Genomic DNA, 15,013 nt, shown 5'->3' with positions numbered 1-15,013 from the left:
TGGTGCCTAATCCTAACACCTCCCTGGTGGTGCCTAACCCTAAATCTCCCCTGGTGATGCCTAACCCTAACCATTCCCCTGGTGGTGCCTAACCCTTACCTTCCCCACTGCACAAACCCCCTTACACACATATAAACAATAATATATTTAATCCTTAAAATACTTCACTATAAATAACATGAATAGAATAATGTATATATTTGTAATAGAATAAATAGCGTTAAAATCACATACACATTAATATTATAAATAGAAAAAGGTGTGTGTGTGTATATGTATATATGTATATGTATATGTATATGTATGTATGTATGTATGTATGTATGTATGTATGTATGTATGTATGTATGTATGTATGTATGTATATATATATATATATATCTCCTTACAATCATGTACGCATTAAAAATCTTAAAATAACGGTAACATTAAAAGCTATATATTAGAAAACTATAATCAACGCATTATAAGTGTAAAAAACAAAGTAAATACCAAAAGTGACGTATTTCCAATAGAACAAGGTTGAAAACGATATTTAAGCATTATACGTATGAAAACAAATTTTAAATGATAAAATAAGTGTAAATGAAAATTTACTTGTTACAGCCCTGAAACCGAAATTTAAAAAAGGAAAAATAAGTAAAAGCTCCTATAAGCGAAATTTAAAAACGAAAAAAATAAGTAAACCACAAAGTTAAAACGAACTTGTAAACAATATTTGTAATAAACCTTATTCTGTAAATGAAAACTTTTGTTAACACGATCCCTGCAACTGTTATTTCTCGGGTGCCCTTTTTTTCCTGTCGGGCGCCTAATAGCCGATAATTTGCATTGCAGTCTATGGCGGCGCCCTTTTTGTCCATTAGCCATGTGAGCCCTTTTTTACTGGCCCGAGCCAGACATCCCAGCACACGCTCCTATTTCATCTATCCGTTCAAAGGAAAAAGAAGGCTATTCTGACTGACAGAGAAAATTGTTTACTTATTATACATGATCTGTCTGAGGAAAAGGGTCAAATCCAGATCAGAATTGAACCCAAAGGGAAAATGTGTATTCAGCTTGTACTGTATAGCCACAAGGATTCCTTAGCTAATAGTACATCTTCAAAGTCACCAGTTCTCTCAGACAGATTCAGTTTATATATTGCTTTTACTTTTGTTTCCTTCAGTGAGGATCCATGACATGTCCTATAGTGTTCATAGAGAGGCATAGAAATGTCACCATCCTCGATTATTAAAATTGGCCATTAAAAAAGCGTGGGGAAATGAGAGACGGGACCTTCTATCATCAAAATGCCGAACTAATAAACAAAAGCAATACGTGAGGATAATTACTCATTTTGGATCACAATGGAGTGATCTGGGCAACCTTGTGAATAAACTTTGGGGGATACTTAGAGCCAGCCCAGAAATCTGAGAACTAGTGGGACCCCGACCTTTGTTAACGGCAAAAAGGGCCCAAAACTTGAGAGACAAACAAGTTAGAAGTGAATACAGGCCCTCCCAATCAGGCAGCAGCTGGCTGCGCAGCCATGCCAGCAAGGGGATGTATCGGTACGGCACCTGTAAAATGTGTCCGTATGTAGACAAAGTAAAAACCTTTAAAAATAGTATGGGTGCCAAAACCTTTAGGATGAATGGGATTATGAACTGCAATACCGAAAGAGTCGTTTATGTCATTGAATGCCCATGCCACATGTTATATGTTGGAAAGACTAAAAGGGATTTAAAGGCCAGAATTTTGGAGCTTTTAGGGAGATCGAGGATGGTGAAATTTCTATGCCTCTCTATGAACACTATAGGACATGTCATGGGTCCTCACTGAAGAGCAGGGCCGGTCCTAGACTTTTTGCCGCCTGAGGAAAGAATGATTGCTGCCACCGCCGCCTTCCCGTGGGGGGGACCACCGCCGCCGAGCTGGAGGGGTAGCGGGCAGGGCGGGGGTATTGGGCCTAGCGGCGGGGAGGGGGGTCGGACCCCCCCTCCCTCGCCTGGGTCCCCCGTCCTCCGCTCCCCTCCAGCCTTAAATAGATAAGAAGCGCAACTCGTAAGAGGCAGTGGGCGGGGAGGACTCACCTCTTCCTCACTCGATCCAGCGTGCGCTCCACTGACGTCCCTTCCTGCAGCGCCGTCCACTTACAATACAGTGGGCGGCATTGCAGGAAGTGACGTCAGTGGAGCGCACGCTGGATCGAGCGAGGAAGAGGTGAGTCCTTCCCGCCCACTGCCTCTTACGAGTTGCGCTTCTTATCTATTTAGGGCTGGAGGGGAGCGGAGGACGGGGGACCCAGGCGAGGGAGGGGGGGTCCGACCCCCCCTCCCCGCCGCTAGGCCCAATACCCCCGTCCTGCCCGCTACCCCTCCAGCTGGGCGGCCGGCTCCCCACACCCACCGATGGGCGGATGCCGCCCCTAGAAATTTGCCGCCTGAGGCAAAAGTTTCACCCCGCCTCATGAGCGGGCCGGCCCTGCTGAAGAGAAACAAAAGTAAAAGCAATATATAAATTGAATCTGTCTGAGAGAAGGGGTGACTTTGAAGATGTACTATTAGCTAAGGAATCCATGTGGATATACAAGCTGAATACACAGGTATGTGGATATACAAGCTGAATACACAGGTACCCTTTAGGTTAAATTCTGATCTGGATTTGACCCTTTTCCTCAGACAGATCACGTATAATAAGTAAACAATTTTCTCTGTCAGTCAGAATAGCCTTCTTTTTCCTTTGAACAAATAGATGTTGCAGTGTTTTGGTGGACTGCCTTAAATGGTGGGGAGATATAGGTAGGCTAGATGCATCTCCAATATCCCCTAAACAAATCTCATATGTGCTAATGTGATGTGATTTATTCGCACCATGATGTGACTGTGATTTATGTCAATGCAAGACATGTGTAGCTTAACAGTACCTAGGAACGACTCTAGATGGCAGCTTATAGTGTTCTTTCTGTTCATATGGATACCAGCTTCTATGATGCGATTATAGTCTCCGTGGATATGACTTAAGATACTCTTTTGCTTATCTGCTGGACTTTAAGTGGAGATATAGACTATGCAGTCTGATGGGCCACCTTTGAAGTTGGGACGGTATGTGGTGATCCCTCATTTGATCAATGCACTGTGTGGATGTCACTATGTACGAGACATGAGAGGCGGAGCCTGAGATAGGAGGAGAATGTTGGGCTACAAAAGAGGTGACGTAGACGGTGCTGGCTACGCCCTGTGGAATAGTCTGATGACGCGAAATGCGTAAGTGGGAGGGGCCACTAAGTTCTGTGCATGAGTGCACGTGACCCGCTTGGCCATCCACGCTTCCATTCCATCACTGATGAGAATCTGCAAATACGCAAGTATACAGACTTTCTTTAAACTGCATGATGAACGCGGCTTGCTGAGCTTTTGCCCACGCTTCCATCTGCTTCTGCCTAAGCACGCTGACATTTGGATTGGCTATACGGATGGATCTAGGATCTGCTTTTTTGTAAATTTTGTATGCATACTTCAGCTTTACGCTGACATTATCCCTATTAGAGGGAGGCAGCTGCTGAATAACTGTTCTGAATGGATGACTGCATGTGTAATCAGCAGGTGGTTGCTTGACTGTGGGGATGTTTTGAGTCAGCATGACCAACATCCCTACAAGCAAGTTCAGCCATTCATAGCTGTGTCTTATTGGCCCCTTCGATTTTAAGATTATTTTTTCTGCACAGAAATATCTTTTAGACGCTCTGTGTTGTCTTGGCTCTTTTATATGAGTATCACGGAGTTGTTCGTGTGTTCAATAAAGTTGTTTATACTGGATCATTTAATCAAAATGTGCTTAAACCAATCATTCAAAATTCTGATATGCTGACCCCTATTTAAATCCTGCAGACTATACATGCTCTTAAAGGATACCACAACTGACATGTGGCATAATGAGATAGACATGGGTATGTACAGTGCCTAGCACACAAATAACTATGCTGTGTTCCTTTTTTTCTTTCTCTGTCTGAAAGAGGTAAATATCAGGTATGTAAGTGGCTGACTCAGTCCTGACTCAGACAGGAAGTGACTACAGTGTGATCCTCACTGATAAGAAATTCCAACTATAAAACACTTTCCTAGAAGAAAATGGCTTCTGAGAGCAAGAAAGAGATAAAAAAGGGGGATATTCTTATCAGTAAGGGTCACACTGTAGTCACTTCCTGTCTGAGTCAGGACTGAGTCAGCCACTTACATACCTGATATTTACCTCTTTCAGGCAGAGAAAGAAAAAAAGGAACACAGCATAGTTATTTGTGTGCTAGGCACTGTACATACCCATGTCTATCTCATTATGTCACATGTCAGTTGTGGTATCCTTTAAGTTCTTTGTCCTCCTCCCCCTGCACACTTGTCTGTCAGTTTTCTACACTTTTCAGAAAACTGAAAGACAAGTGTGACCTCTGCCTTACAGCGGCTAATGTAATTTATAGAGAAAACTGACAAATTGCGCAAGAATGTCATTTTTTTCTTGGCACAATAAATCTGCAATCAAGTGTTACCTAGCCCATTGATTAAAATGAGTTTTCAGTTGAAATCAGTTTTTCTGTGCAGAAAACTCGAACGAAAGCTGACAAGTGTGAACCCTGCATTAGGGTTCTTCCAAACCTGTATAGGTGCAGCACTCCAGTGTGCCCCCTGCAAATGCATTTGATTGGCTTAGTTCCAAGCTGCAAACAATTTGCATGGAATCTGATTGTAAAGCAGACTTGTTAGCATTTCACTGAGCATATCTAATGGCCTTCTTCATGGAGCAAACTGATGTCCATCTGAAATCACTGTGTTTCAATGTCATATCAAAAATTACATTTTCTTTCATTAAAGGAATACTACCAATACCCAAGTGCAGGGCCGGCCTTAGGTTTCACAGCGCCCTGAGCGAAACCTGATTTTGGTGCCCCCCCCCTTCAGCCTCTTTGCACGCGCGCAACTTTTTTTAGGCACCACCATAGGTGCCCATATAAATAGAGGCTACAGGTTGAAATCTGGCCACCCACAATGCAAAATAAAGTTGCAAACAGTAGGAACTTATTTCCACCCATATAGCTGCTATTTATATGAGCCCATGACTGTTTCCCCCTGGCCCGCATCGCAATTATCAAATGGAACAAAGAAATTTGGGCACCCAGTAATGGATTAAACTATCTCTCACACAGAAATCCCCCGACGCCTAATGCTGGGAATACATGGTTTGTTTTTGAGCCATTTAGATGGCTCGATAGACAATTTCCGACATGTCCGATCTCCCGCTCGATCGTTTCGCCACTCGATTTGCGATAGCAGTGAATAGAAAAGATAAGAAAAACGAGCGGAAGATAAGAGAATCGACTGCAGAATCAAGCGGCGAAACGATCGAGCGGCAAAAACGAGCCGTGTAAGCCAAGCATAATGCAGGCACCCCCAGCCACAAAATAGAAATCAGACAGCAGATCATCCATGCACGTATGCACATACACTCACACACACACTTACACTATACACACGCACGCAGTCTATATACGCAGTCACAAACTACGCACGCAGTCTATATACGCAGCCACACACTACGCACGCACGCAGTCTATATACGCAGCCACACACTACGCACGCACGCAGTCTATATACGCAGCCACACACTACGCACGCACGCAGTCTATATACGCAGCCACACACTACGCACGCACGCAGTCTATATACGCAGCCACACACTACGCACACACGCAGTCTATATACGCAGCCACACACTACGCACGCACGCAGTCTATATACGCAGCCACACACTACGCACGCACGCAGTCTATATACGCAGCCACACACTACGCACTCACACAGTCTACACACACACACACACACGCAGTCCACACACACACACACACAGTCCACACACACGCAGTCCACACACACACACACAAACACGCAGTCCACACACGCACGCACGCAATACGCACGCACGCAATACACACACACACACACACACACACACACACACACACACACTATACACACACACTATACACACACACACACACACACACACACACACACACACACACACACACACACACACACACACTGTACACACACACACACACACACACACACACACACACACACACACACACACACGCACGCACGCAATACACACACACACACACACACACACACACACACACACACACACACACACACACACACACACACACACACACACACACACACACACACACACACACACACACACGACATTTGCTACCATTCATCACTGTAATCACCACTACGCCAGAAGAAGGCAACACAGAAGTCTGCAGCAGCCCACAAGGGGATTACCTCGCCACCTCGGACTACTCTATCCTTCCTGCGTGCTTGAGGGGGCGGGGAGGACGGCTGATAAGGACGCATCCGTCCGAGCAGGAGGTTGGAGAAGTGTGCCTCCAGGTCCTAGTGCCTGCCGCTGCACCAGACAACAGCCTGCTCCTTGCAAACAGTTTGTGCCCTACTCGTCCAGGCGGGTGGTGGACGGCAGGAGCGCCCCCTGGAAGCCGGCGCCCTGAGCGATCGCTCTGGTCGCTCAGGTCAAAGGCCGGCCCTGCCCAAGTGTTCTAAAATGACAATGTACAAATAATGTCTAAGTAGCTGTGTTAACATTTTCCTACTTTTCATGTTAAATATCAGAGGCAAAAGCTTTAATTCTTTGTGTGTAGATTTTAGCTACATTTAGAATGTCTCATTTGCAGAGTTATGAATCTGTATGAATCTCTGCAGTCTGACAAGCTAAGAACAGTGTAATATTGAAGCAGATTATTTGAAAACAGGTATCAGGTCCCACACACTACAGTATTTTACAAATGTTTATGTTGCACATGAGATACATTTCCTCTGCTCTCTGTGAGAGAAAGCTCTGCCTGTCTCTGACTGAGCTCTCTGCACACAGAGTTAACTGAAACACTGTGAGGGAATTTCCCCCCTCCCCTCATGGCTGAGTCTGCCTTCAGAAAAATGTGAAAGGAATTAGATAACAGTAATCAAATAGATAAGCAGTGAAATGTATACACCAGTTCTTAGCAGCACTTCCCAAACATTTTCTATCTCAATTGAAATAACATGTTAATTGACAGTGTCCCTTTAAGAATAATAGTCTCACCAACTGTATCCTTATTTGCAGATGACTCTCTTGTGTATCATAACAACCGTCCCTTTACAACGAAGGACAGAGACAACGATGAATATGCCGTCAACTGTGCAGTAAACTTTAAAGATGCATGGTGGTATGGTGCCTGCCATACTGCCAATTTGAATGGGCAGTATCTGAGAGGAACGCATGAGAGTTATGCCGATGGGGTTAACTGGGAAAATAGCAAGGGCCAGCATTATTCCTTCAAAATCACTGAAATGAAGTTCAGGCCAGTGTAAACTGCCATTTATTTAAGAAGACACGCTCTTGTTGCACGTTATTACAAACATTTCAATTCTACCTTTCATTCTCAGCGGTAGTGCGAAAGAAGCATAAGGCTCACTTCACACTGTCCTAAAAAAAGTTCCATTTAACAGAACGAAACAGAACAGATCCCAACTGATGCGAACGAATCCTATGTTAATCAGTAGAACCATTCGCATCAGTTCATTCAAACCAGATCCATTCAGGGATGGTCGTAGTCAGCCAACTTCGCTACGCTGAAACTACGCGTAGTTTTACGCAATTACGCTTCGCCAAACTACGGCTTCAAAATCAAATATTCCCTTTGTATGCATTTCGTAGATTTCGTAGATTACACGTTAAAATACGCAATTACGCGTAGTTTGAAACGTAGTGTATGCGGATGCTTTTGCCTGTATGCAGATCATTTTACGCATTAATCCATCATTAAATGCTTATACCGTTAACTCTTCTATGCGTGCATTCCCCTTTCCAATGCGTACATTTTTAAGCATGCAACCGCACGCGGAAAATTAGCCGCAAGTAACGCATACACATGTTAACTACGCATAGTGGGCGTAAGCTACACGTAGCGGTACTTCGCTACACGTAAATTCGTAAGCGTAGTTTTAAAACTTCACCTACGAACTACGATGCGTAGATGCGAACTGCGATGCGTAAATTCGCACTGGCGTAGTTTCTGCTCATCCCTGAATCCATGCAGTCCATTCTACTAAACAGAATGCAGAATTAGAAACAGTAGCGTAGCTAAGGAGCTATGGGCCCTGATGCAAGTTTTACATGGGGCCTCCCAGCACTCTGTACATAACAATTGATACGGTGCACCAAAACCTGCAAAGGACAACAATAGTGTCAGAGGTGCATGTAGGGGATGGGAAACTGTTTGTTAATGGTTACTACGATTTAAAGCATCTATAGAAGTGATTATTACAACACAGGGCCAATAGAGAGCTAATATTGTGCTTGAAAGAGCCCTCTGACCCAAGGGCCCCGATGCGGTCGCTACCTCTGCAACCCCTATTGCTACGCCACTGGAGCCTGCAATTATTCCAGATCGAGCGATCGATCCAGCGTATTGACCGAACAGTAACAAAGCAAAACCCACAGATAAAACACTGATGCCCAATGTAACAGCTGACTCGTTTGATTGATTGATTGATTGATTGATTGATTGATCAGTTTTTACCCAGTTTTTGAACCCAGCTTATCTACATATGGGCCAGACTCAGAGGTTCCAGAGGTTGATCTTCATCTTTAATTCCTGAGTTGTTCAGGAGGTTAGACCAGGGCTGGTTCTATCATGAAGCAAGGTGAAACATTTGCATCAGGCGCAGGGATTACAGGGGCAGCATGTTTGTATTGTGTTTACACTAACAACATGCAGTCAGAGTAGGAGGTGAAGCGAGAGTAGAGCGAGGTGAAGGGTCGTGACAGTGAGTGAGAAGAGGGAGGCAGGAGAGCAGCAGTGTTTTATTTGACTTGCACAGCAGAAAGGAGGAAGTGGTAATAACAATCAGGGCCAGTTCTCTCATGAAGCAAGGTGAAACACTTGCATCAGGTGCAGAGGTTACAGGGGCAGCATTTTTGTTCTGTGTTTACACTTACAGCATGCAGTCAGAGTAGGAGGAGAAGCGAGAGGAGAGCAAGCAAGGTGAAGAGGTCATCATTGAGGAAAAGCAGCTCGTTGTGCTGTGTGAGGAGCCTGGCAGTAAGTAGGAGGGTGAAGCAGGAGAGTAGCGGTGTTTCATTTGACTTGCACAGCAGAAGAGTGGACATGGCACTGGTATCCTGACTGAGGAGGAATGGAGTGGCTGAAAGTGTGCAGCTTGTTTGTCAAAGCAGCCAGTGTGCTATTGTGTTGAGCTGCAGCATGTCAGGTGAGAAAATTAGATGAATCAGAGTAAATTGTCGGGTGCTGTGCCATAATTCCAAATCGGGGTGGAAGGACTCATCCTCACAAGTTTGCCTCAGGCAGCAAAAAGTCTACAACTGGCCCTGGGTTAGACGTACCATTAGGTGTAGCAGACCTCCTCTTCTACACATAGTAGCCCCCAGTTCAGGCTGCAGAACCTATATCCATCGTCCCCAGACCCCTGTTACAGGTGCAGCCCCCCTTATGTCATTTACTTCCATGTGAAACTATCACATGTCCAGCATCTTCCCAAATTTCTCATGTAAAAGGGGGTATCAGCTACTGATTGGGATAAAGTTCAATTCTTGGTCGGAGTTTCTCTTTAACATTCCTGTGAGAGAGTCTTCTTTTATCTATTTAGCTGTTTAGATCTCTAAACTTTGATTACTCTTTAATGTAATAACTGTGTGATTGTTGGTCACTAAATGGTCATAATTACACAAAATATAATATAGAAAACAGTCCCCTGTAAAGCATTAATAAATTACTTTGTGAGCCTTTTTCTGTATATGATTCTTAAACTGATGTATGTGGATGTTTGGGGTTACATTGGTACAATATCATGGACGCACTTCCTTTCACTACTTTCAGGAAAAGATCCTAAAGAATTGGTGAAACATAATATCCAGAGCCCACAGCTGGAGGCACATAGTCTATAACAGGCATAGGCAAACTTGACCCTCCAGCTGTTAAGGAACTACAAGTCCCACAATGCATTGCAGGAGTCTGACAGCCACAGTCATGACTCATAAAAGCAAATGCATTGTGGGACTTGTAGTTCCGTAACAGCTGGAGGGCCGAGTTTGCCCATGCCTGGTCTATAAGGAACCCTCTGACGCTGAGGCCCTTCTACACTGGCACGTTTTCATTGTGTTGCGTTACCCTTTTTTACCGCAGGGTAACGCTATAGCAATAAAAACCTATTGGGCCTTGCATACGTACCTCCTGTGTGATGCAATGTGCCGTAAGTAGCAAATTTACCGCAATGACAACAGCACGTTATCAGCGATGACCCACAGTAACCAAAAGTCATGTAAGTCTATGGTGCTGCAGATATTTTAAACTGTTTACGGTAGCATTCATGTCGCGCATGCGCAGAAGCATATTTTGACAATACACTTCCGTGCACTCCCTATTGCCCCCACAGGAAGGGAGCACTAGAGAGCTTCACTTCTTGCTTGGCTTGCAGCCAGAAGTGAGATTACCGCGCGTTGCCTTGGTACTCTCCAAAAGCTGTTTTTGGCAGTGCAATGCAATCGCCCGATTGCACCGCCCAAAAAAAAAGCCAAATTCTAGCGTGAAACCAGTCTAAAGGTGCCCATACACTCAGCCGATTTTCGGCCAATTGATCGATCGAAATCGATCGATTGCAAATCGATTGACCAATTGATCGATTTGCAGCCGATTTCGATTTCAATCGATCTGACATGTTGGAAATTTTAGGCTTATCTCTTGAGATGGCTTATCATTTTACATTGGACCTAATGGAAATCTGATGGCCATCAGGTCGATTTTCAATAGATTTCATACTGAAATCTATTGGAAATCTGTTCCTAGTAAAAAAATGTTCCTAAACACATCAGATAGATCAGAAAATCTACTGATGATCTATCTGCTGCTAATCTAACGAGTGTATGGCCACCTTAAAGGGGCCCATACACTTAACGATTTTCCCACCGATATACAGCAGATTCGATCACTGTGATCGAATCTGCTGTGAAATCGTTGCGCAAACGCTGACCGAACGTTCGATTTCCGTCCAAAATCGATCGTTCCCACCGATCCATCCATGCAGAAGATTTTGCTTGATCGCCGGCGGGTCGGGAGTGCGTCGATAGCGGCGTTCAAATGTCCGACGACCACGCTAGCGGCAATGCATTACCTGTTCTGCCCGCGCGAGTCCCCTGGTCTCTGCTGTCCCTTCTCTGCGCTGGGCTCCGGCTGGCTTCACTTACTTCCTGTCCCGACACGAAGTTTAAACAGTAGAGCACCATCTACTGTTTAAACTTCCCCCGGCAGGAAGTAAAGTGAAGCTGTAGCCCTGGAGCCCAGAGCGGAGAAGCTGTATGCTACTGAGTATCTGAAAATGGGCAAGTGATCCAGAAACAAAGATGGCTGCCTGAGAGGGATCATATGATCATTTGTGGCATATATAAGAAGCCTATGAGATAAGTAACCACCCCCCCCCCCTGACGTCACTCTGAGGAAGCCCGATTGGGCGAAACATGTAAGTGGGAGGAGTCCCGGGAGGCCGGCCTCAACGAACTCCTCAATGCGTCCGCGCTAGATCCCTGCTGCCACACTTTGATGCTGCCAATAGCCGCGAGGAGCGGGTTGATCGCGCGGTAAGCCAGCCTGGATCAAGCTTGCTGTCTGTGTGGCCCGCTGCAATCCTCGCAAGCTTTAAAGGTACCTGGTATGCCAGTGTGGAGCACGTGATCGCCGCGGAGTGTGGGGGACCCGCGGGTTAGCGGACTGTGCAGGTAACCTGTGCCTACTCTATGCTTGCTACTGTTTAAAACAAAGACTGTTTACAACTAGTGGCTGGACGATGTAATGGTTAAGGGCTCTGCCTCTGACGTAGGAGACCAGGGTTCGAATCTCGGCTCTGCCTGTTCAGTAAGCCAGCACCTATGCAGTAGGAGACCTTAGGCAAGTCTCCCTAACACTGCTACTGCCTATAGAGCGTGTCCTGGTGGCTGCAGCTCTGGCGCTTTGAGTCCGCCAGGAGAAATGCGCGATATAAATGTTATTTGTCTTGTCTTGTCTTGTCTACAACTGACATCTGTGGCGCTTGAAAATCTGCCTAGTTGCCTGTGCTTGATGTACCTGCTGCAACAGGTACCTGCTTTAACCTGCTTTGGAACTATGCGCTATGCTTGCTTGCTATTGGAGCTATAAGCTGTGCCTGGCCCAACTTTTACCCAGGACTTTGGGAACAAGTAGAAGTACAAACTCGCATGCATATTTGCATTAAGTTCAAGCTACTAAAAAGCAAGAATGGAGTCAGCTTGATATGTGTCAGTTGGTTAACCGGCTTGGTGTTGCAGTGCAGATATTAGTATTGCAGGGCAGGGGCGTAACTAGGCCCCACCGGGCCCCCTGCAGAATTTCAGAGCGGGCCCCCCTCCTTCGGCCCGCTTGTGGCCGTTTTGTGGGGGCTGTAAGGGTGGCAGCATGAGGTGAAAGCCTTGGCCACAGTCAGTGGGGAGAGGGGAAGTTCCCCCCCCCCCTCTCCCTCACCTCGGGGCTCTCCCCTCTGCGCTCCCCTCCAGCTGGTTACAGTGTGTGGGCAGCAGCGGGCAGATGCATACCTTCTTCCGTGCCTTTCGGAAGTGACGTCAGCCGCTAGAGCGAGGAGTCTGCGATGGAACGCACGGAAGAAGGTATGTATCTGCCCGCCGCTGCCCGCTGCCCACACACTGTAACTAGCTGGAGGGGAGCGCAGAGAGGAGAGCCCCGAGGTGAGGGAGAGGGGGGGAACTTCCTCTCTCCCCGCCGACTGTGGCCAAGCCTTTCCCCTCATGCTGCCACCCCTCCAGCCCCCACAAAACGTCCCCGAGCGGGCCCCAGGGGGGGGGGACGGGACCCCCGCGGGATCAGGGGATCAGGGGCTGCAGGGCCTATTGTTACGCCACTGTTGCAGGGGCATGCACATATTCAGTAATTGCTCTGTGTGACTGACAGTATGTTTATGAGGAGTTGTGTGGGGGCGACCCGGGGTCTCCAAGGTTTTTAACTGCTTTTAATTTTGATGCACTGTGATTTGTTATGACCAATAAAGTATCATGTTTTCTCCAAGGATCGTGAGGCCTCTGAAAGCTTGTTTGTTCTCTATAGTTGATTAAGCAGAGCGGAGAAGAAGACAGCTGAGACCAGGGGGCTCGCGCCGGCTGGATCGGGAAGGGGGGGGGGGCGGCAGTGGCAGCTCCACAGATTAGCATGTGATTAGCATGTGACGCTAAGTGTAGTGGAGCGCACACGCAGCGCAGAGGAGGCAGAGGAATGAACGTGCTTCTGAGCCGATCGCTATGCGCCGGCCAGAAGTGAAGAGGGGAGGACATACTGCGCACACAGGGCGCATTATGTCCGGGTGGAGGGTTAATCAAGTCGCCGGGCACCGGGACTAATAGGAGACTAACGGCGGCAGACGGAGGGGGCAGGACTGGCTAACGGTATGTAATTTTAACCCCCCACACACTGCTGCAAACTTTTTTTTCGACTGTTGTATCCTTTAAGGATTACCACTATCCAATGCACAGAAGTGTTTATTACCAGCATAGCACCAATGAAAAGCTAATAAGATAGATGAAGGAGAGCCCCTAATAGGGCCCTCTGGTCCAGGGCCACTGGTGCGGTCGCATCCTTTGCATCCCCTGTTGCTACGCCACTGTCTACAAGCCTAACTAGTAACACATGAAGGCATGTGTGGTGTCATTTTAACCAGGAAGAACCAAGGAATATAGTTTTTTAGCAGTGACATTTGTTACTGCTAAAAAAAAATGAAGATGGTTGAAACATTAAAAAAAAAATAAAAAAAAAATGAAGAAGGTTGAAACATTAAAAAAGATAAAGTTTTTTTGGTACTTATCCGTTAGCCGGGCGCATCCGGCAGGTGGCGCTGTTGTAGCGAATTTCGATGCGCTGTTGTATCTAATTCCATTCATAGTTACTGAACGTAGTACTGTGTGAATGGAAGCGCCGCAGGTGGCGCTAATTACATTGTTGATACGCAACGTAACGATACAGTGTGTTAATGGCAATGAATATACATTGTATTTGAAGTGGCCGGAATTAAAATGAAGGCGGCGGCAATGTAACACATGAAGCCGCCGCCTTCGTCTGTTCTTCTTCTCCCCCTTTGCCCTCTCGCTTGTATACAATGCTGCCAGCCTGCGGGGACATGCGTGTCCCCCCAGAGTCGTTCGTCGCAGCAGGGAAGCCTGCTTGTTTCCTTGCGACGAACGACTGTGGGGGGGAAACGCGTGTCCCCCCCCCCCAGCTAGCAGTGTTGTATAGAAGCGAGAGGGCAGAAAAAATAACAGTTGCAGGAGTGTTATTTATATAAATCACCACATGCTGTATACAAATGCTGGCAGCATTGTATACAAGCGAGAGGGCAAAGGGGGAGAAGAAGAACAGACGAAGGCGGCGGCTTCATGTGTTACATTGCCGCCGCCTTCATTTTAATTCCGGCCACTTCAAATACAATGTATATTCGTTGCCATTAACACACTGTATCGTTACGTTGCGTATCAACAATGTAATTAGCGCCACCTGCGGCGCTTCCATTCACACAGTACTACGTTCAGTAACTATGAATGGAATTAGATACAACAGCGCATCGAAATTCGCTACAACAGCGCCACCTGCCGGATGCGCCCGGCTAACGGATAAGTACCGTTTTTTTTTTTTCCCCCTCTGAAATCACAGAACAATCCTGCAGACTTCTGCCCTAGCACATGCAGCTCCAAAATGGGCAGCTGCCCACCTATTACTTTTTCCATTTAACAGATCTCTCAGCTGGGTTAATTAAGGGAACAAGTTTGCAAAATACAGAGACCTGGAAGAAAATTACCTCCCCCCCAGCATGATTCCCTTTAACCCTTTCTTCACACTGCCAAATATAAAGAGAGTAGGTAAGCAGATACACGGCAAACTATA

General features: G+C 46.2%; 1 protein-coding gene across 1 annotated transcript in view; it reads left to right on the top strand.

The window, feature by feature from the left end:
* The window catches only part of LOC137532821 (ficolin-2-like), a 68,615-nt gene extending 58,563 nt beyond the window's left edge, over positions 1-10,052 (top strand). The window contains exon 9 of the mRNA XM_068253758.1: positions 7,165-10,052. Coding sequence (XP_068109859.1) covers positions 7,165-7,412 — 248 coding nt within the window. The 3' untranslated portion in view covers positions 7,413-10,052. The remainder of the gene's footprint in view (positions 1-7,164) is intronic.
* The last annotated feature ends 4,961 nt before the right edge of the window (positions 10,053-15,013 follow it).

This window comes from Hyperolius riggenbachi, chromosome 9 (assembly GCF_040937935.1).
Source record: "Hyperolius riggenbachi isolate aHypRig1 chromosome 9, aHypRig1.pri, whole genome shotgun sequence".
Classification (NCBI taxonomy): domain Eukaryota; kingdom Metazoa; phylum Chordata; class Amphibia; order Anura; family Hyperoliidae; genus Hyperolius; species Hyperolius riggenbachi.
Note: the sequence above shows the minus strand (reverse complement) of the source record. Positions and strands in the feature narration are given on the sequence as shown.